The following is a 24,033-nucleotide window of genomic DNA, read 5'->3' as shown; positions in this document are numbered from 1 at the left end:
TCTCAGGGGATGTGACTATGGTGATGGCAGCTGCTTGGTGTCACCTTCAGACTTGATTCTTCTACATGGCTCACCTCCTCCCAGGCTGCCTCATGATAGCAAGCCAGAAGTTAACTTTTTTGTTAGTTAAAAATTAATGAACTATTTTGTATTTGTCAATGAGTATTAGCAGCACATGGAATCTTACTTGACAGTCATTTGTTCTCTTTTCTCATCTTCCTAGGTCAGACTAATGGTCTATTAAGGAAATTTAAGAAATACAGTGTGAAATTAGGTGAAAATTAGGAAGAATGACAGATAGATCAATTGGGAAGCAATGCGATAAGCGTGATGTAGTTTTTCACACTGTTTTGGAATTAGACGCACATACACAAAACATCAGACAGCCTACGTTGGGAGGTAGAGAGTGGAGAAATTCTCCAAACCCAGAAAGAGCAGATTTTTATTGTGCACCTGAATCCTGAGCAAGGCTGAGGAGGGAAAAATAAAAAATAAGATTTGAGGGGAGGATAAGAAATTCAATTTTGGATATGTTGTCTTTGATACGATCTGGGGACATGCAGATGGAGAATACAGCATTAACTCAAGCTATGAGAGTCCCTGGATAGCTGTGACATTTAGAATATCTGTCCTGTATAACACTCAAGATTGTGAGAGTTAAATAAATCCATGTGAATGCACTCTACAAAACTATAAAGCATTACGTAATCCATTATTTTTATTACTATTTTGAGAAAACCAGCTTATAGACACCCTTTCTGTGTTTTCTGTAGGAAAAAGAGTAGTATTTTTTTTTCTCCAGAGAAGTCCATGATTTTCTATGTTCCTCTTACCACAACTACTTCGCCCCTGATCTCTGCACAGACGCTGAGGCCTGAGGTTTCTGTAAGCCTCTCCCCGTTGCTCATCTCACTGTGGGCCAGTGTAAGCGCAAAAATACATCGCAGCATCCTCCAGCTGGGAGTCTGAGATCCTGAGACTGAAGGATTTGGCTGCTTTCTGGAAGTTCACAGAGTAGCGATTAGCTGTTGCATTCTGTTGCTTATAAGCTTCTTGGTGAATAATGAAAATCATCTCCCCGCTGGGAGGCTGCTTGTACCAGAACAAATAGTAGTCACTCTGAACCGTGTTATACGTACAGTCCAGGGTGGCAGTCTGTGCCTCGCGCACAGACACTTCTGGCTGAGGCTGAGTGACCATCTGGGCCACGCTGGCTCCTGTGGGGAAGAAGAGAGAAGGGACCATGCTGGGTGTCACAGGAGAGAGAAAGCAGGCTGGCTCCCAGGCTGGTTCCCATCCCCACCCACCTTTCTTCTGCTTCATCCCGACTCCAGGCAGGTATGTCAGCTTTCAGCTGGGCTCTGTGAGGCAGTGCAGTTCCCGTGCTATTCACCTTCCATGTTTCACAGCCCCATTAGACAACATTGTAAATAAAGACCTACACCTTCCTTACCGAGACAGGTGGAGAGCAGAGCTGCCCACAGCAAGCTGACAGGTGTCATGCTGACAGCTGTCCCCTGCAGACTGAGACGTCTCTCTCACTCTGATCTGGGCTCCCCACTGTGCTCAGTGACACTTGAGCTTCCGAGCAGGAAGTGGTATGACAGGGGGTGGGGGACGATGTCTCACCGAGGAAAGTTTTCCCAGTGCTTTTTGGTCTCGCTTCAGAAAATAGGCCATTGATTATAATTTCAAATGAAAGTGAAAACTATTTTCCGAGTTTTAAAATTCTCGAATGACAATAAAGAGAAGAGGGAGCTGGAAGAATGGCGACCTGGGAACCTAGGCAGAAGTGACAGGGTTTTATTTGCAACAGTGGCAAACTGTAATTTTTCTTGGCATTTAAAAAAAATTAAAGTGACAAAGCAAATATGATAAACATAAACAATTAATTATGGGTGATAAGAATGTACTTGTTATATTAATGTATTCAATTTTTTGTATTTTTATAATTTCTCAAAAGAAAGAATGAGAAAAAATGTATGTTTGTGACTAAAAAGAGCACTGACTAAACTCAGAGATAAGTGGAAACAATCCAAAGTGTCTGACTGTACTTGTATTTTCCATGGACATTAAAAAAAAAAAAAAAGACCCCAAATGTGCCGTATTAAGAAGCTCTGAAGTAACTATTACAGAAGTTCTTATCAGCACTGAATTGCCTCCAACAACTGATAGCAAGAGTTGCTCCCATCATTCTCATTCCATTTTGAGAAAATATTGTGAACAAAAAACTTTTTTTAAAAAAAAGTAATATGATTCATTAGAAGTTTGCATTTCCAGAGGGAGTGACGGGGGTACTTATGTAACTCCAGAGTTGGGGTCCCCACACCGAGAGTATGGATGAGGTTCTGCTACATACTGGCTGCTGTCTGAGAGCACAGGTTCTCTGTAACACAGAAGTAGGGGGCTGAGTCTTCCCACTCAGAGAGATGTGTGGGGAATTATAAGCGCTGGGACCAGCCCTGAATGAGGCTGCTAAAATCTCTTGTGCTTCCAAACGCAGTTGGATAGCAATGGAAGAAGAAGCAACCAGAATTTCTTCTAGATCATCTCTATCCTTGTCCCATGATTTGAATTCCCGTTTCTTGGTTTTGAATTTCCAAAAGTCAGCTCCGATTCAAGGATTTGCGTGCAAGCAGTTTATTTGCAGGGGATTCTAGGAAATATTAGTGGGAAATGAAGTAGGGAAGTGAAGGCAGCCAACGCACTGTGTTATCATCAAGCCAGTTACTACTATGGGCACTTGGAGCTTAATCCAGCTGGGTAACTCTGGAAGATGGGCTAGCATACCCTCTGGAATTATCTCAAGTGAAGCATAAAGGAGCTAAAGTGATCTGTAACTCGTTGTCCACCACTGACTAAGGGCTGCTCTGGGGACATTGACTCTGGCACATCTGACTTGCCCTGCACATTGGCCACATTGGGCACGGATGTGAGGCACAGTGATCCAAACACTGTGCTTACACTAGCTGCTCCTTCAGTTCACAGTCATCCCTAAATGTGACTCTCCTTCCTCCCACCCCACCTGCCCCTAGAAAAAAGCAGGATGCTGGGTGCTTCTAAAAGACCCGTTACTTCTAACCTCTGGTTACCCCTTCGACTCTTCTCTGGCAGCTGGTTGAACTTCTGTCCCCTTTTGAGGAGGAGCTATATGTGTCATCATATTGTTTTCTCTTTTCACTCTGTCCTTTATAAACTTTGTACCCTTTTCCCTCAGATTTTTGTACTTGATCTTCTAAGCCAGTCTTTTTGGAATGTCAGAATACATTCTCTCACCACAGATTTTGTATTCTCGATATGTTTGTAAAAGTCTGCAAAGGAGCTCAAAGGCAAGCGTTTTACTCTGTTCCCTCTGTTCTTTACTGCTCTCTTCTTCCTGATAGTAAGCCGCAGGTTTTTGAACAGAGTCAGGACTTTGTACTGAGAATCAAAATGTATTAGATGGCATTTGAAAACACTATCCCTCTGCACGTCGTCTTCAATGGGATATCTGACATTGTTATACAGAGCTCCTCATGCTCCGCTTTGCTCAGAGCAGAGTCAGTGCCCTGGGGCCCTTTGAGAAGGAGTGCAGGGCTTAGCAGGGCTTAGCAGGGTTTAGGTGCGGGGCGCAGGTGTCTGAGTGGCACTGGGTACCTGTTGCACACAAGAACGTGATTGCATCATGGAGCTGGGAGTCCTTCACGTGCAGGGAAAAGTGTTGGTCCTTTTTGTTAAACCTGGCTGTCAGTTTTCCGCTGATCTTCTCTTTCTCACTTGGAAACAGTTGTATCAGGGAGCGGACGCCTTCCCCGGGATCCTGCCTGAACCACTGGAAGAAATCAACGGCCCTGTCTCTGTAACTGCAGTTCAGTGTGAAGTTCTCGTCTTCCTTGACTTTCTGTTCCATCTGTGGTTGTGCATTTGACCCTGTTCAGGAGGAGTGAAAAGATTTTCACCCATAAGAAGCTGTTTGGTTTTTTTAAATAAAGAATTTTCTTTATTTGTTTTACATTCCTTAGAATAAACTCCAGGCTATCCCTGGGAGCCCCCTGGATTTCCTTACAGAATTGCCCCATTTCCCTTGCTTGGCCCTCTCCCTCCACCCTAACTCACAGCTTAGCTGCACACACAGGAGCATCAGGGAAGCTTGCCGGTGGGGCTCCATTCCTGCTTCTTCCTGGAGTCTCTGAGGATTCAGTTTGGAGGCCTGAAACTGAGCATGTCCAGTGGGCCTAGTCCACTGTTCCAGCCTCTGCTTCTTTTAGTTTGGAAGCCCCGGTGATCTTCCTTCTGTTTTCACTGCCAATCAGAATCTCACTTGGCACGAACACATCGTTGAATGTACTCTTTGCTGCTGCCCCCATTCGCCCAGTTCTAATTTCCAGCCAGTCACTTCTGTCAATGGACGCACTGCCCCCATGTGGTCTGAACTTTTTCTCCCGCATTTCCCTTAATACAAAGTAATTCCTTATGTTAAATTAAAGGAAGATAGAACATACAGAAAGGTGAAGAGCAAAAAAAAAAAAAAAAAAAAAAGAAACAAATCATAGCTTTAAAATAAAAAATAAACAAATCATAGTTTTCCAGTGATGACTGTCTTACTGTCCTAAGTACCTGGAGCTCCCTTCCTCAGTCTCCTCACCTGTTAGGGGTCTAGCAGGGTCATTGGGTGACTCTGTACTATGTTCTGAGAAAATAAAAGTTTGAGAAAAGACTTGATTCTTTCTCTCACTTGGTTAGAGTCTCCTACGTCTCTGTTATATCTCTCACTCTGAACAATTTTAAATTAGTTAAAAGAGACCTTTTCCAAATTCTCTCTAAAAATATAAAAGAGGGAAATATAATATGTTTCTTTAAATACGTTCTCAGATGTGAGAGAGCAACCTGGTACCTGGCTAACTGTGAAAATGCTAGTACTTTTGCAAAAATCTAAGTGTTAGTTAATTTAGATCTGGGCACCTGTGCAAGCTGCGGTAATTTCTCATATTTTACATCTTAGTTACCGGAAACTCTGTTCTGTGATCTCCATATTACAGCAAGGATTAGGGACTGAAGAAGAGGAGAAGTTAAAGGAGGAACGTTCCCTCCCCTAGTCTTTGCATTCAGTCCTCACCCTGCCGGTTCCACGTGCCCACCACTTAACCACGTTTTCTGAGCTGCATTCCCTGCCTAAAGCCCTGGCCCTGGCAGTCTGCCCCAGCCTTCCCTTCCTTCATTTCTTCTTGTGGGCCAGAGGTGAGTGGCTGAGAGTCTGTGATGAGTAAAGTGTTGTGATCTTCTTTGATGTTACCTGTGGATATTAGTGTGTATATGTGATATTCTTCCTCATGTGTGAAATTTTGTGAACTGGGGAGACTGCTGCTTCTAGCATTTCCTGAAGCACAGTGTCGTTGTACCTCAGAGGAGTCAGCTCCCTCTTCAAAATGGAGGGTCTGAGGTGCTGTGTGCGCTCCCTTCCCCAGCCCTCTCATTTCTGCCTGAGGAGAAAACAGCAGACGTGGGGTGGTCGGTGGGGAGTCTGGCTATTTGTAAATGGATGCACTTTCCTGGGAACACGACCCTTCTTTTTCTGAATCAGGACATTGCCAAATCATATCAATTCTCTTTCTACTGATGAGAGTATTTACTACTTACAGGGACTATTCCCGAGGAAGGGGATTTTAGGAAGAATAGAAGGAGTTCTTATAGGTGTCGGGAAGAACTAATATTTACATGACAGTTTTACATTTGCACGGAATGTTCTCTCTCTGGCCTCAGGTATGGTGATTTCAGCGTTCTAGGTCAGAACCAGCAGGAGCGTATTTAGTTAAAAGCCATTAACGATTTTCCACAGCAGTGATAGGCAGGGCTAGCGGCTGTCAGCACTAAATGTTGAGTGTCTGCTACCTCAAGTTCATTCAGCTTAACTCTGTGGAGATGTTTAATAAAATGTGCAAAATAGGAACTGGTGTGACACAGCTGGGGAGACTAGAAAAACATCTCTGAAGTTAGCTAACTCTAGGGGGCAGTGCGCGCTAGGCGTCCGCACTCGCTGCAAGATACACGAAGTGCAGGAGCGAGGCTTTTGCAACTGAGAGTGAGTAGCTTAATAACTGGCATAAGGGCTGAGAAGAAAAGTCATATGATCATGTCCATTGATGCAGAAAAGGCATGTGACAAAGTACAATGCACATTCATGATCAAAACCCTTTTAAAAAGGAATTAACAGCTAATTCCTTAATATAAAAAAATGTCTATGCCACAGTCTGAAACAAGCCTTACTTCTGGGAAAAGGCTAGACGCTTTCTTATTAAAGTTAGGAGAAAAACAGAGACGTCCACGACCTTTACCGCTATTTCACATTGTTGTAGAGGGGGAGGGAGACGGGAGGGGATAAACTGGGAGTTTGAGATTTGCAGATACTAACTACTATATATAAAATAGATAAACAACAAGTTTCTTCTGTATAGCACAGGGAACTATATTCAATATCTTGTAGTAACCTATGGTGAAAAAGAATATAAAAACAAATATATGTATGTTCTATATGACTGAAGTATTGTGCTGTACACCAGAAATTGACACAGTGTTGTAAACTGACTGTACTTCAATAAAAATTTAAAAAAAAACCCATTGTGTTGGAGCTCCTGGATAATGCAGTCGGCCAAGAGAAAAAAACAGTTAGAAGCATAAGAATTGGAAAGACAGAGGTAAAATATCCTCTGCATATTTGCAGATGAAATAATCATATATCAGAAAACCTAAAAGAGAAGAAAAACCAGCACCAAAAGATGGATTATATAAACAATTTAAAAATGGTTTTTATATGATTCACAGGTAAAAACAGGCTACAGTTAAAAGAAATGTGGAAGAAAAGAGCACGTTTTCTATTGCAAGTAAAGTAAAAAGAAAGAGAAAGGAAAGAATATTCTTAAGTGTCAAATAAGACTAGGCAGACAGGTCAATTAGATGGAATAGTGAATCAATAATTAGGCTTAATTCTATATGGAAATTTAGTATATGATAAAGACAGCATCTCAGATCAGAGGGGAGGAATGACTTGTCAGGAAGTATGCTGTGACAGATGTGATTGTGAGGGTGTCCCCTTTTAGACCAGCAGTCTTCTAGCTGGGAGTCCTGTACTCTTGTTCGGAGTTATATGAAGACTTGCCAAGGGTTACGCAGGTATAGATAATTCTAATGGAGTCCAATTATATAGAATACATATAGGTTAGATTTTTTTCCCTAAAACTGCTCTAGAATATGCTTAAGATCAGATGTCATGTTATTCTTTCCCATTTCACTTCCCACCCTTGCTTTTCCTTTAAAAAAAAACAAACCACCAAAAAACCCAAAACTCAGCCACTCTGAATCTTGCTGTGGTGTGTTGCCCCAGAGTGCTAAAATCTCCAAGTTACCAAACAAGGAGGCAATTCACTGGCTCCTGGCTTTTGAGGGAGAGTTCTTAGCACCTAAGCAAGAAATATTGCAAGATAGGGATGTATTTCAACTAGGTAACAACCTCAGGACAAGATTCCTTGCCCTTTCTATCTATCTATCTATCTATCTATCTATCTATCTATCTATCTATCTATCATCTTAGAATTAGAATTCAGAAATGAATTGATTGTCCCTGAAACCCATCACATAACATCATTATTTGAACTGAAAAACAAAGTCAGACTTTTTCTGACAAAAAATAAATCTTGCAGTTTGTTTGTTTGTTTGACAATATGGGGTATGGGAAAAAGAGAAGAGTTGAACAAGACTGCCACCATTTTGGGCTCTAGGAGGGTGAATTATATTGCCATTTTTCTGAGATGGAAAAGAGTGAGGAATCTGCCATTATATTCTGGATATGTTAAATAGTAAATGCCGATTAGATATCCAATGTAGATGTTATATAGATTATAGTATATTTGAGCCTGGCTTTTAGGAAAGAGGGTTGAGGTGGAAATGGAAATTTGTGTGTCATCAGTGTATAAATGGTAATTAAAGCCGGAGTCCTAGATGAGATCGTAGGGGAGGTGGAGCTTTGCCTCTTCCCTCAGGCTCTCCAGCCGACCTGAGAAGTAAGTTGACATAAAACAGATCAACGGGAGAAAAGCATACAGATTTTACCTAATGGTTTTTACACGTACATCGGGGCTCTCATAGAAAAATGAAGACCCAAAGTGGCTAGGCCTAAGTGCTTATATAGTAGGTTGAACAAAGGGCGACAATTGTGGAAAGGTAACTGAAATATATAGGTAGAATAAAGGAAGACAAGAGTTGCTTTAACAAGGTCTGTTTGCACAGCGTTCTTTCAGCCTCAACTCCCATCTCTGGTGAAAAGAGTGTTTCCTTCAATGTAAGGAGGGCATCTTTTACATGGCACTTTCAACTCCTGCTTTCAGGAAGAAAAAGAGGGGGAGGGGTCAGAGCACCTACTAATTTTAAGTTCCCCTTCTTGCATCTACCGTTTTTAAGTTCCTTCAGCTCAACATAACCAATATACCAAAGTGGCGTATTTGGGGATGGCGTGTCCTGAACCCCTTCAAGATCATTTGAAGAGAGTCCTCAGTTTGAGGACTGAGTTCTGAGACAACACAACATGTAGACACCAGCCGGAGGAGGGAGATCTAGAAAAGAGGACTGAGCAGCAGTGGTTTGTGAGGAAGAAGGCAAAAAGGAGACTGTGGAGTCTCAGAATTCAGGCGAAATGGTGTTTCCAGGAGTAGCCATAATGCCACATTCTTCTGAGACACGCAGTAAGATAAGGAACAGTAATGCAACACTGGATTTGTTGCGATGAAACTTATTGGTGACCTTAGCAAGGGTGATTCCAATGGAATGGTAGGGATGAAAATCTGATGGTAGTGGGTTCAAGTAAGAAAGGGGTTAGCGAGTAGGAGAAGACATTTAGAATACTTTTTAAAGGAGTTTTGTTATTAAGAGAGCCAAGGAACAAAAATATTATAAACCGTTTTCACCCATTGAACCACTAATTCTGGTTCTAGGATGCTGTGCTAATAAAATGATGAGAAATTCAAATTCAAATTTATATTTATAGATATACACCATAATGCTATTTAAAACGATTAAAAGTTGGAAATAAATAATCAAAATATCCCCAAAAAGGAAAATTACAAAGTTATGTGTAAGCCCAGTGTATATCTGTGGTATATAATAGTAGATAATTCAAACTATAAATACAAAGTGTTTTTAATGACAAAAATGAGTCTGTTAATTAAAGGACATACAATAGTTTCTATAATAAGATGTAACAATGTGCAAAATTGTGAATAAGTTAGAAATAAGTAAAAAGAATGAGTGCTTGTCTATGTGGTAGAGTTGTGGATGTTTTTGGTATTTTTCCAAAATTTTCCAATCAGAAATTTATAAAACATACGTAGGATTAATTATATTTGTATTTATTATAATGAAGTTAAACCAGTGATTATCTGTATTTACATAACTCTTGTTATTTTGAGTAAATAATATCTTCAATGCATCATAAATTCAGCTTATTATATAGTATAAAACCAAAAGGCTCCCCCCCGCCTTTGTCTGTATTAATTATGGACCTAGTTGTTGTCAATGACAGAATCTCAACTTATGCTGGGTTGAATCCAAGAGAGAATATTTTGACTTTTGCAGCTCCAGGCAGAGCTGGATCTATGCCCTCAGATAGGCTCTCAGATCTGTCTTTCTTCACATCTCTGCATTGTCTTTCTCTGTATCTTAGGCTAAGGTGTGGAAGATGTTCCCCAAACTGGTCCAGTGATTAACTTGCGCGACTCACAATGACATGGCAGCTCTACTGTGCAGAAAAAAACAAGAAAACCACAGATGTCCACTTGAATGAATCTATCTGCAAAGCAGTTGTATTCAGTGCTTGCATCTTTGTGCTCTTTTCCACAATGGTTTCTAATTTTGAGATGCTGTGAACCTATTCCAAAAACTCTGCCAATTTTCAATTTTAATGATAGATGAAAAGAAGTATTGACTCCTGTTTCAGACAACTCTTCTCTGCCCTTGGTCCATTCCTGTTTCTCCTCTCTTTTTCTTAAATCATTCTCGGTCTCTTCCACCATTCAAGACCCTAAATGAGTACATGGCATCACTCAACATTCTAGAACAAGAAAACTTTTTCTTGACAGAAACAGTGGTGAGTGAGATAATTCTAAATCTATTGGTTGCTCTTCTAGGATGGACCGTAGATATTTGATGAAAGTAAAAGATACAAACGCTGACTGGAAGTTTCCACATCTCTCACTTCATCCATCACTGGGCGCTACAGAAAGTCTTTTATGCAATAAAACAGATTTCTCCTCCTCACTTTTCTCAGTTTCTACTTTGAACAGTGCCTTTCTCTCTCTGAATGATGTGGAAATAAAACTAAATCACCCAAAGGTGGAATAACCATTTTAGTTTTACTACAGTGTAAATGTCTACTTTTTATATGCTTACTTGAGGCTCAAAACCTGCACCATTTAATAGAAAAATGGAGCTACAAGACCCCTAAAAATTTAATATATTGCTGCCTGAAGAAACATTCTTTTTTAGGTACACCAAACCATGCTTTTTTAAGAGTGAACCAAATTAGACACCAAACATGTTCGTGATGATAAAAGACACAGCAGGGGTAAATTAGAAATCAGCCCTAATGTCGAAGGACTGTCTGCTTAGTTTATCCTTAGGGCAACTCAGTACTCTGAAGGGCAGGGAAGTAGTTGGGAGCACATCTAACCCACATCAGTACAAGTTCTGAGGAGGGTAAAAATCTCACAGGAGAGCAGGTGTTATTTTCAGTGACAACTGTGCAAGGGTTTTTGCAGTCGGAGAAGGAAGAGAACAGATTGCAAAGCAAAGCAGAATGTAGCTACGTTTTATTTGTCTGGTCTGTACTGTTAGATTTAAAAGTCTGTCCTCTATGAGGTTAATGAATACAGAGAAGATGCTAGTTTCCCCCCTACACCCAAACAAAACTCATGCTGGAAAGTGATCGTGAAACTGCAGGGCACTGGGAAAGTGTCTGGATTTTTCCTCTCCTGCAGTATGGGTGTTAGTTGATGGTAGAACGCTCAGGGAAAAGGAAATTTATTTGTTCATAGAATCAATTATTATGAAAACCTAGCTTTTCCATACATTTAAAAATATGTTTGTAAAAGTAAATTTTTGATGTTAGCAGTTTAAATTTAGATTAATAGTTCATTCTAAAAAAACAATTTCAAGATTTTTAAAAAAATATTGCTTATAATAAGACAGATAATCTCATGACATTTTTTTTTCTTTGTCTGGAAAGAAATCCAGTTCTGGGCTGTGTGTGACCCTCTTGGACTAACCATTGCTTCAAGCTAACTTTTCATATTTTCTCACAATGCCATCCAATAAAAATTGTCCCTTTAAGTAATATTAAAATTTTTTAATTTCCCAAAGTCTTCTTGCTTATTTTCTTGATCTTTGCCCTTAATAATTTTATCATGCCTAAAGTGTGTGCTTTTACTCTTATCCTCATTTAAATTCTACACATGCTTCAAGTAAAAATTCAAAATCCAATTTCCATGAATCTGGAAGTGATTTTTTTTTTCAATCTGTGGTGAATTTTACCAGCACTTTGGTCGGTCAGTTCTTGTATGGTATCTTCCCTCATTTAAAACTTAAAATTCTTGGTTTGGCACAAAATCATATTATTTTGTAATCCTTTCTGCAAATTACTGGAAAATGGATATCCCACTTGTTTTTTGAATATTCCCTGTAATAAGGAACATATTACACCTCAGAGCAGTCTGTTTCGTTTCGAAAAACCTCTAATTGTTCATTTTTTTCTTATATGGAGCTAAAATTTTTTTCCATAAAAATTCTAACCATTGGCTATAAATTTGCCTTTATACATGGGTGTAAATAGTACCAGTCATTCATTCATTCAACCATCACTCAGTGAGTGCTTATTGGTAAGAAAAACATTGATATCTTCATGAAGCTTAAATCTAGTAAGAGTGATATTCCCACGGCTGTTACATAGTAAGCTCTTTGTGTATAAGCATCGTGCCTAAAATATTTTTATATTGCCTAACAAAATGTGTAGAGAGATATGAATTCTGAGAAATGTTTTGTGCTGATTAAAAGCAGAAGTGAGCAGCCTTTCTTGCAGGGTTGCATACAGACTGAGGGTGAAGGGTCCCCATGAATACAGGGCTGAGTCTATGACCTACACAGAGACATATTCTTCCTTGTGGTGGCGGCTCTCACTCTTGCTTTCTACTTATCTCTGAAACAGTGGAAACTACAAGGTCAAGGTCTTCCCTAGCCTTGTGTCTGAAGTGTAAAAACCTACAGTCTTGTGTAACTGCTGTTAAAGAGAGAAGCCTCTCCCTGCTGGCACTTGTGGACTGGGGACTCTGCTCCATTTTCTGTTTGCTCTCTTCCCTATTCAGAGAGAAAATAAACAAAGCTTTCCATTTATTCAGTGATTCATTTCATTGTCTCCAACTCTTCCGGAAAGAAGCAAGCAAAATTTACTTTTAAAGGACTAAAGCAGGACCTGAATAAATTAACAGACATATAATATTCTTAGGTAGGAAGACATTATGTCCTAAAATGTCAGTTTCCAATGTAATTCCAGGCAGAATTCTATTAGTTTGAAACATACTGAATGAGAATATCTTGGAATTGTCAGCTGTGTTTTGAAAAAGAATATTAAGATTGAATTTCCTGTTTTATGACACAAAAACTTACTCCAGACAAAACAGTACAATATAGGCAGTAAGCCAGTAAGTGAAACATGGTAAAATCCAGAAGGGAACCAAATGTTACTGGTTTTGAGTCATGGCGTATGAACATGAAGTGGCTTTCATTTTTCTCAATATTTGCTAATACTCTGCATTATCACACCTCTCTTTTCCATTGGGAAACAGGTTGTCTTTTCTTTTTCTTCAGTTTAAAGCAGTTTTGTTTCGACAATTCATGATTTCATTTTGAACCTTAATTACCATTTTAGAGTGAAAACTCTGCCATCCACCTCCACCCAGCAGGAGGGTTCCAGTGTCTTCCAACAGGTGGGCTGTGCTGTTTTATTTTTTTTCACATTTCTTCCCTCTCACCCCTTAGAAGACAGGCAGAGAGGTGGGCGAGAATAAAGCACTCTCCTTTCACCCTTTCCTTGGCTGAGTAGCCTTGCTTCCTTGGTTGCTCAGACTGCTCTTCCTCCTTGTGAACGGCCCCATATTGTGCAGGAGAGGTCCCTGCCTCTTCCTGTTGGTTCTGATCTCTGCTCTTATCTCTGGCTGGTCACGGATTCTGTCTCAGTGGCAGATAACCAAATACTTGCCTTCTTATGATGGTGTGTTAGTGGTTTCTTCAGGGACGACAGAGCTCTCCAGTCTGCGGTTTCCTGGAAAGAGTGATCAGCCTCCAGCACAAACTCTTCCTCTTGACCAAGCTCACACTTGGACCAAGAGCACAGCCTCCAGCAGCTGCGTTCTCCCTACCACGCGGCAGCTCTTTGGGGTGGGGTAGATTCAGGCAAATTGGTTCAGAACCTAGACAGATTCATTAAACTCACAGGAAACTATGGGAACTTGCTTCAGTAAAAGATGGGAATGTAGGCTAGAGCACACCGTCTTCTAGCTCCGCTTTCTTTCTCCTGCATTTTATCTTTTTGCCACAGGAACCTGATCTCCTCTGCCAGTTCAGAGGCTGAGAACTTATTATCTTCCAGACACATAACTATAGCCCAACTTCAGCTTAAGTGGAGTGGGGCAGGCTGCACTAGTTACCCCCAGTTATAGAGGAAGGAGTTGGATGGGATAAGTTAAACCTCTTTCTTCCTGCTCAAGGCCTGCATTTTCTCCAAAGTCACCTCCTGATGCTCCCAGTCCCCATTCCAATCTCTCTTTTGTTATGTCGGTCAAGCAGCTTTGGCCTCTCTCATCCCAGTGGAATTGCCAAGAACTTCTTTCAAGTCGGAACTGGAGCGTTTAGTGATTCCTCTCACCAGCACCCAATTCTGCAGTGATTCTTACACTATTCTCTAATGTTTGGAAGCAGGGCAAGTTTTTAATAAAGACTTATATTGTTTGGTTACACATACGTACACAGGAACATAAAGTATGACAAAGACATTGCAATAGTGGAAAAGAGATTGCATATATAAAAACAATTTCCAGATGGTTGAAATATTTTATTGTAAAAAACAAAATGATACAACTGTTGGTTATAAATCTAAGAATGTTTGTATATATTTGGATTATGGAAGATATCCTTAAGTAAGGTGGAAATCCAGAAGCTATAAAGAGGACAGCCATATTAGACTATATAAATTTAAAGTATATTCAAAGGCAAAAGATAGTCTGCCACATACTGTATAAAAAAAAGTCAGAAAACAAACAATAGAGTGAGGAAATGACAGAAAATTTTGACATCCCTAGCATACATTTAATTAATGAGAAATAAATAACCTAAAGGGAAAATGGACAGATACAAAAGGCAATTCACAGAGAAGACAATCCAATTGGTCATAAACTTTTGATCTTACTAGGAGCCAGGGAAATGCAAATTAGAGCAAAAACGAGTTAATTTTTGGCTTGTCATATTTGCAAAATTAAAACAATTATATTATTCCAAACTAATGACAATAAAGGAGGACAGAAATTCACACAGACTGCTGGTGGAAGTGTGAAATGTTACAACTTTATTTGAAGATAATCCAAGATGTCAGTTAAAAATAAAAATAGAGATATCCTTTGATCCAATAATCTAATTTTTAGAAATCCATCCCAAAGATAAACTGTGCAAATATAGATATAATTATTTATCACAGCAGTAGTTCTGCACTGACAAAGCTGAAGATCTATCAATAAAGAAATCCTTGAATAGATTATGGCACCTCTACACTGTGGACAATGAGATATAAGTTAAAATAAATAAGCTAGAATAATGTCTAGTGATCTGTAGGGGTGCCTATGATTATACTAAGTGAAAAATGAAACAGATTTATTATATGTACATGTATAGACATATACCAATAAAAACAAACCAACAAATCAATAAGCATATAAATCAAACAACCAACCATTATATACATATATGGCTGTGTGTTGCCTACATTTATACAAGCAGGGAGAATGGTGGGAAAGACACTCACCAGGTTATTAAAATTGTTCATCTCATAAGGATGAGAGAGAGGGATGAGTAAGGGTTAAATTTTTCTTTATATATCTTTGTATTGCTTCATTTATTATAATAGAATTGTTTTTATAATTTGAACTATATTAAAGTTTAAAGAAAAAAGAAAAAAATCAGATTAAAACAAAATGCTTTTTTTTCTTTTTTAATCTGCTAAGATTTGAAAGTGAGAGTCAATTTTAGGACAGGATTGAAAACATTCAGCGAATGCAGTTGGCGATGGTTTTTCCTGCAACAAAGTTATCATTTCCTTTCCATTCTTCACTTATGCTGCCCACAGTTTCTAATCTTTTCATTTAGGGTCAGTGGGTGTCCCCTAGTCCCTGCAGCAGGTGAGTCTGAGATATTAGCTCTGAGGTTTTGGTCTTACAGTTTTTATTGTTCCTTTTACTGTGGGCATCCTGAGTGCACAGAAATACTCCCTTGAGTCTCCTGACCTCATAGTGAGAATGACACTCTTGGCTGCTTTCTGCAAGGTCAAGAAAATCATTGAAAATCAAAATTTCTGGAGGCTCCTGCACTTTGAAAAACCACTTGAAATATCTCCCCATTGAGATGCTCCCCAAACCAAGAAAGAAAATAACGGGATTACTTGCAAGATATTTGCAGTTCAGAGCCACAAACTCCCCTTCTTGTGTGAAGATCTCAGTTTGGGATTGAATGACTCTTTGGGAGCTGTCAAATCCTACAGAGCAAGTGACAATAGAGAAGAGGATGGGCTGGATCTGCAACTCACAGTGAGACGGTTCTCTACAGCCTGTTTAGAACCCCCAAATCCCCGTGTCTGAAGAAGATTAAAGAAGAAATCACAGCCTGATGTTTATTACTCATTTTCTTTCCCTGTCCAGGAAAGCATCTTCAGATGCTCTCATCTTAGGACCCTCAGGGTGGCTCCGTCCCTGCCAAGGAAGATGGAACACAGCTGCCCATGGCTGGCTGGGATGGCACATGTGGGCACACTTCTGATCTCCCTGAGTAAAATCTGTGCTGTTCTGCCAAGCCCGGGGCTCCACTCTGCTCTGTGTGCACAACAGGCTTCGTGCAGAGCACTGGAGCTGTGTGATGCTGCCGAGCTGGAAACAGGCATCCGGTACAGCCTGCCAACGCTCCACCATGTGACGACTCCCCACAGTTATCTAATGCCTGTTCTGTTTCCTGTTTGACACAAACGTCAGGCTTGAGTTCCTGTTGTTGAGGATTCTGAATAGAGATAGGCTTCTTTGGTTGGAGAGAAAGGAGTGAAGGAAAAAATTGGCACAATCAAACACAGTGTTGCATTATTGGAAAGTTTACAAATACGGGGCAGAGGGGTTTTGCTCTCTGTTTTGTCCAACAGCCATAAGGACCAGGCTAAATGAGAGGTAATTTATATAAGAAGCTACATATTCAGATTTGCTTGGGAGATTAGGTTTCTGTGAAGAAATCCTTCCTCCTGGCCTCTAAGTGGGTTGGAAATGAGAAACAAGGAAAACCCAGGCTGGAGTTAGAAGAACCTTCTAATTAAAGTCAGAAGACGTAATTTGTGTTCCATTCTGCCGCTTACTAGTCATGTGATGGTCAGTTAACCTCGCTGAGTCTTGATTTTCTACCTTATAGAGAAATAGTGTTATTACTACTGGTATTATTAAATAAAATATAGACTATTGATACAATGATATACTTTGCATGAATTAAAAAGGAATAAAATTATCTCTATCAACTTGACTAGTTCACAAGTCCATTTTGTTGAGTAAAATAAAAGGAAGTTGCTTTGTAAAAAAAAAAAAAAAAGCCTGCTAATATTTATGTAAAATGCCACAAAATAATTCAACATATTTTCCATCAGTACATGCATGCATTTATTTCCATATTAATTATGATAAAGGGCCTAAACATGGATTAGCATTTACCTCTGGGAAAAGAGACCAGATGAAGATGTAGGCAGAGGGGACTTAAGCCTTATCTGTCATGTTCCAACTTTCTGAAAATGAGAGGATATTCATCTCTTAGAAGTACAAATTAAAATGTCTTAAATATATAACTAAATATTTTCAAACAATTGTAAGTCAAAACTATTAACTGTGAAGATTAGAGCTTTGCCTAATCTTCCTTCTTTGAAACCAGAAGTCGTTTCCCATGAGAGGTCAGTGGAGATTTCTGAGTTGTTGGTATAATCAGTTCAGTCTTCCACCAACTGGGTCTACTATAGAGCAAAGAATGAAGATTGCTTTTTCTTACTTGTTCATATCAAAGACGAGTTGGAGACACAAGGAGCATTCCAGTGGATGCTCTGTCAGCGGGCCAGGGAAAAGTAAGGAAGAGGAGTTAGGAGGGCAGTGAACCAGAATGCTGGTGCCCATGGGTTAAGTGAGGAGGAAGACCCGGGGGCATGGAGCTGGGGCTGAGAAGAGTCCTCAGTTATTTAATACAAGCTACAGAGTTTGGAGCTAAGAGACTTTTGAAAACTTTATTTATGTAGAGGCAAGTCCATAATTATTGCCTGAAAAAGTAACAATTAAAATGCTGAGAAATACAATGCCTTAAATAAATTCCTATTTTCATTTTTGTGTCAAACCTTCCAGTTTTTATCTATGCACTTCAATTATTTAATATTAGCATTAATAATAGCGTGGTTACAATATGTACTCTGTTTTACTTAACTGCATGTCAAGAACATCTCTGTGTTGTTAGTTTTACTAATTAGCTCGCTAAACGGTTGCACAATATTCAATCAAATTTCTCTAAATGGTTGAAAAAATTTTTACTACTTTTTTGCCTAGGAGTTTTTTCCTACTTAAAATTAGTCCATAATGTCAATTTTGAGAAATGAAACAAAAATAATGAACCAGTTAATGACTTTTATAATCCCTTTCCAAGTAATTCACTATGGAAAGAGTATGCCAAAATGTTGTACTGTCCCCAAAAGGGTATGAAAAGAACAATTTCCCACAGAATGAAGCTAAGAGGGTTATTCTCCATAAATTATTTTATACTTTCATGAATAGCAGTCGCTCACAGTTCAATTTTTTAAAGACGTTAGCTTTAAGCAGCTCTTTGATAGTTATTTTCTAACCACAGGATTTCTCAACCCTTTTTTAACCCAAGTTTCTTTTTGTAAAAGAAAACATTGTTAAAAATCCAATTTGCTGTCTTATTTCCAAGCTCCTCTTAATGACTTGTGCAGGTATTCAGCCGCAGTGAGGCTGGGGCAGGCTTCCCTGGGAACCGCAGGAGCCCGAGGTTTCCCGCCTGGAAGCTGTAGGGTGCTGGGGCTAATGCACGTTATACTGAACAAGGCTCTAAATCGTCCTTCCTCTCTTACACTCCATCCAACACCTCTGCAAACAGAGATGCTAGGCTTTGCACGGATCCGGATTGGATGGTAATAGTCAGTCAGAAGCGTGGTTTGAACCATCGCCACAGGTGGCAGGTGGCCACTGGCTTAAACAGCCTGTGTGAGGATTCCACTCACCTCGCCTGGCCTCCCATCTCCCCCTGGAGAGGTAAGAGCTGACACAGGGGCAAGGTGATGGCCATCCAAGCTGTTTCTTTCATCTCAACCACCTGCTAATGCCAAAGCTCTTCCCCCTCCCTTTAGTCTTGTGAGGAACTAGCCCCTGCTCCTGTTCGCCCCGCGAGAGATGCCCGTGGCCGCGAGCCCAGGAACCAGTGTCGCCCCTTTGTTCTCTAACGGTCGGACTTGCTGAGCGTGAACTTCCACACCTGGCATGGTGACTGGGGATCCCTGGGCAAAGGAGCCACCTCTGGGGGTGGGGGTGGGGGTGTGTTTTTAGGGTTTTAATTTCTATTATTATCTATTGCCAGTGTGGTATAAAAGAGATCCTCCGGTATGTGTAGAAAGGAACTCTGAGTCAAAAGGAGCTACTGGGTAAGAGGAAAAAAGATATCTGCCAGTTGCTGAACACCAAGGATACAGCAGGCACTTACTTAACTGGAGGTTAAAGGCTATGTTTCATAACAGCTTATACAGTAGAGTTATTATCTCTAATTTCAAGAAACGGGAATCCCCAAAGCTTCAGCTGTTTTCCTACAACTAAATAGCTATTATATAGTTAGAGCAGAATTTTCGTGATCCAGTGTCTCCAAATTCCCATGATGTGTCTTGCAAAAAAAAAAAAAAAAGAAAGAAAGAAAGAAAACATCAGTGTGGTTACGTGCGCCACAAGCTGCTTCCTCCCGCGGGCTGCTGTTTTTGTGCGGCTGCCCTATGCCGTGTTCTCTCTGTGCCCCTCAGAGTTCAGAGCACAGTGATACAGGGCAGCGTCTGCAAGCACCACCCTTCTGATGTACAGACTTGTTGTATTTGCTGTATTCTCCGAATAAAACCTCTCTGTGGCAAAACTGGCGTACCCTTTCCCGGAGTGTCTCCATCCTCTGTGGAGAATATATTCCGGTGCCTGGTTGGGATACTGTCGAAACCAGTAGAGATCAACAGGGCCCATAGATGAAGTATCATAATTACAAAGGAGGCTCACAGTCTTCCCCTCGGTTCCAGATACTTCTGTCTCCTGGGGCCTGATCCAGTCTGCTCTCCCAGGTCCTGCAACATAGAACACACACCAGCCAAGGGTCATTCTAGCTGCCTCATCCAGAAGGACAACTCGAGTCCGGGACCAGACTCAGTTACCTGGAAGAGCCAGAGCTAGAAGTGACGTGAAGACAAACTTAAGAGTCATCATTTCTCCTGGAGTCTTCAGTGATGAGCTTCCATTATTCAGTGGCTGCTTCAGAATGACAGTCTCATAATCAAGTCACTGGGAGGGGGTTTCTGGAGGATTCATGAGTCAGAAATGGGAGGAGCTCAACTGAATTAACTACAGAGAGTTTTTTTTTTTTTTTTTTTGAAGGAACAGAAATATCTTCTTTTGCAGTGACTTTGAGAAACACCGGTTCTTTGAAGTAATGTGAACTCTCCACATCTGTGTAGACTTACTTTTTCATGTTCATGAACACAAGTGAAATGGAAGGTGTAAATGCTGAAGAGTTAGCAGTGGGAATTTCTGTAGGTTGAGGTCATAGACGTTCCTTTAATTTGGGTTTTTCTTCTCCTAATGAAATCATTCATTATTAGTCTTGTTAATTAGAATTAGAGTATTTATTTTGGTAAGACGTTAGTCTTCTAAGATATAAATTCTATTGGTTCTTGTGGAGGAAACAGGAAAGAGTAAAAAAGAAACTGTCCAGCTGCCTTATTCCATCCAGGACAGCTAAGTATGATGAGTAAATTGTAAGCTCTCGATATTTTTGAATCTGTGACCAGCTGGGAGGATTTACCGTGTTCTTTGCATCTCAGGAGCCTTTTTGAAAAAACAAACAAACAAGCATATAAACAAAAATGTCTCCCACCAAAGTTTTCTTTTGAAAGTATAGATAGATCCATCAAAGTGAAAAAAAAAAAAAAAGAAGAAGAAGAAGAGAAAAGAAAAAGGAAAAAAGAGAGGAGGTCACAGTCTGGAATAATAAACTTCCTTGAGTCCAGAAAGGGGAGAGGGGCACGTTTGGGCTGACTGATGGGTGGGAAGATCTGAGACCTATGTTTTAAGTGGCTTCAGTGCCTGGAATGCCACTGCAGGAAAGATCCCATTAGGTACAATGTAGTTACTGTAGTAAGACTAACTGATCCTAAATACCATTTATTGAATAGCTACTATATGCAGGAAGGTTGGGGATGGGTCTCAGGAGGCTTTCCTTTTGGTGGAGTCATTTGAGTCTTGGCCAGAATCCCTTTATGGCATCTCAGGAATTGGCTCAACTCCCTGAACTGGGCAGCATCGGGATTTGTCAGTACTCCCTCATGCAGCTCTGAACTAGTGCAAGGAGAAGTGCTCAAATTCTCCAAAGGATATTTTGGTCATGAGACATGCCTTTCCATCAGGGTCCCAGAGGCATGTATTCTGAGATACAAACTCAGGGCCTTGGGAGCTTATAAAAATCTGCACTTTCGCTTATTTATTTATTTGTAATTTTTTTTAACCATTTTCAAGGAGGGGTAATTAGGTTTGTTTGTTTGTTTGTTTAATGGAAGTACTGAGGATTGAACCCAGGACCTCGTGCATGCTAAGCAGACACTCTACCACTGAGCTATACCCTCATCCCTCATTTATTTTTTGAGTATATCTCTTCAGGACTGTCTGGTGATATTATGAAGAGATGGGATATTCTGGATCCAGGTGTGTCAGTCAAGGACAAAAAGAGGCAGAAGGAGGGCCTTAAAAACCCTGTTGAATAAAAAACAATTTTTTAGGCAGAAGCTTAAAAAGAACAAACTAGTTGATTTACTAGTGACTAGACTAAGAACACTTGAGGAACAGGGTGATGGCATTGTTCCATTTCTCTAACTTAATATTACCCTATAAATACTTTTTATGTAACTTTATAATCTTTATATTTTAGAGCTTTTTAATAAAACATACTCTAACAAGTTGATGGCTCCATCCTGTGGCTGAATATTTAAGCTGTTATAAAATTTTGCATATAACACCCCAAGTTTCATGTTTCTTGTTTTTTCTCTCAGTTAATTTTCTCCTTAGGAAGAATTCAGTGGGGTACATGGGACTCATGACTATTTACATAACCATCTGCAAAGGATGAAAACGATCTACTTCTACCCTGATGAGGTATAGCCAAGAATGATAGTGAGCTTGGCCAGGTCAAAGCCATGTCCCAGTGTGTCATAGATGGCATTGCATTGAGCCGATATGTGGGAAGTCTCATGAGATCCCTTCCCACCACGTGTGAAAGAAATATCTAAAATTATGAACTATTTTAAACAGATTGAAAAGCAGATCAAATAGTATAATAGACTTCTTTACCCACTATATGTATTTATAAATGTTAAACATTTGTCATAATGTACAAGTATCTACGTATGACTGTGTATTTAATGCACTGGACACTGTCTCCAACAGGCATAGTGTATGGGAAAACTTGTGGTCACGTAGACTCTAAATTGCTGAGGGTGGGATGATTTTTACAGTGAATAACAAGAGTTCATATTGCAATTTTTATTTTCAATTCTAGCCTTGTACAAAACTTGAGGATTAAGGGTGGGGGAGGATAATAAGATAAAAATCCAGTTTATATACAACCTTTGAGGAACACACCTCCTGCATTAAGCATGATCGTCTGCACAGAGATTAGTCATTGGACTCTTTCTAGCTCTTGTCTTCCTAGGACTTCAGATGAAAAAATGAATACATTCCCCTCCTTCTTCCTGTTGTTTCACTTTCTGGTATTTGCCTTAAAAATACCAGGGAGACTTACACAGGATTTCCCACCTTGATTTTGTAGCTTTAAGTAAATAAAAGCTGAGTTTACCTCCCATCTTCCCTTCCTGGTTTCTGGCTCTTGATGTAGAAAAGGAGGAAAGAAAAATGGGCAGAAGTGTGCGCAGGTTGAAAAATGGCAGGAACGTTCTATTGCATTTGACCCTATTTCTTCCTTGGAATGATTATTACCTGCTCCTTTCTTACACTGTCTCCTCATTTCCCGGGCGGTGCAATCTAAAATGTGCTCAACTGCAATGGATTTTCTTAACAAACTCACGAGCCCAGGTTGCCTTTACCATCTGCATCCTCCTACAGAGACAGGGTATTAAAGCACTCCACTTACAAGCTAGTCTTTAAAATCAATTGTCAGGAGAAATAGGTCATTTTTTAACTTTAACACCTTCCCAATTTAAGGGATAGTCTACAATACTTCGAAGAGCTGGCAATCAGATATCTTATTTTAATGCCATGTCATTTGGTCACACATAGTTCTTGTTGTAATCCAGCTAAACTGTGCATGTCAGATAATAACCACACGATTCAGTTTCACTTTACAGGGATTTTAGTATTTAAAAGTGAATTATATTGTCTTTTTCTTTTCTATTTCTGAAAAAGTGCTTGATATTAAGCCCCTAGCAGGTAGTTTAAAAAAACAAAGAATGTTATAAAGCAGAAAAATAATAAACAGTGTTAAGCCCAGTACTCAAGGTCAACCAATACTGTGTTATTTTATTCACATGTTATTGATAACATGTTATTTTATCCATACGTCAAACATGTGTTATTCTGGTGTTTTGTGTACTTTTCTGGTATGTAATTGTGGTCATACTGTGCATACATTTGTTTCTCTGTGATATTTAACATGGGGCATGTAATGGAGAAAGCATAGCCTTTGGAGTTGGATAGACTTGATTTCAAACTCTATTAGTTACTTTCTGGGAGGAGACCTTAATCTTTCTGAATTTGCATTCCCTGATCTGTTAACTGAGAGTAGGAACAATGAGCCATCAGAGTTACTGTGAAAATTCAATGAAGTAACATCTGCAAAGTACAAGGCATGTAGCATTCACTCTCAATAAACAGTTGTTTCCATTGCAAACTCTTTGTAAATACAATATAGATGATTATATAATATTTCATTGAAAGAATACACCAAAACGTAACTAAGCTAAGTTTATGTTAGTTTTGCATAACTTAGTTTGGCTAACTCCTTTCTTTTGGGAGACTGCTTAAGGTACTAAGAGTTCAAATTAATGTGTAACATCTTGAGAAAATTCTACCACGTCGCTTTCATGAAGCACCTAGTATACGGAACAACCCCCAAATCAAGGGAGTAAGGAAGACTCCTGCAAACGGGGAAGAAAAATTTTTGTTTGACTCAAGCAATGATGCTTTCTGCTTCCCATTTTTTTGTTCTTTGCTAATAGGCCCAGCAAAAAAAGTTGCAGATGGAACTCTACCTGTAAATGTGTCTATTTAAGTGGAAGCAGAAAACCAAAAATAAAGCAAACTGTTCATCCATCCATGCTGTCAGGTAGAGACCATGATGGGTGGTGCACATACTAGGTGCTGGTGCAATCTTGGTAGAAGGGCTTTATTTCTACCACAGGGCATAATAGTGTGGTAATGGAGTTGG

The 24,033-nt window shown here is 39.8% G+C and overlaps 1 protein-coding gene and 1 gene segment (V, D, J or C); both read right to left on the bottom strand.

Annotated features, from left to right (window-relative positions):
* The window catches only part of LOC102522345, a 268,545-nt gene extending 267,043 nt beyond the window's left edge, over positions 1–1,502 (bottom strand). Inside the window, 2 exon segments of the C gene segment in view lie at positions 921–1,217; positions 1,454–1,502. Of these exon segments, the coding sequence occupies positions 921–1,217; positions 1,454–1,502 (346 nt within the window).
* LOC102522090 (T cell receptor delta constant) overlaps positions 1–24,033 on the bottom strand; it is a 258,099-nt gene that overhangs the window by 181,863 nt on the left and 52,203 nt on the right. The window lies entirely within an intron of this gene.

The sequence above is a fragment of the Camelus ferus genome, chromosome 6 (assembly GCF_009834535.1).
Source record: "Camelus ferus isolate YT-003-E chromosome 6, BCGSAC_Cfer_1.0, whole genome shotgun sequence".
Taxonomy (NCBI): domain Eukaryota; kingdom Metazoa; phylum Chordata; class Mammalia; order Artiodactyla; family Camelidae; genus Camelus; species Camelus ferus.
Note: the sequence above shows the minus strand (reverse complement) of the source record. Positions and strands in the feature narration are given on the sequence as shown.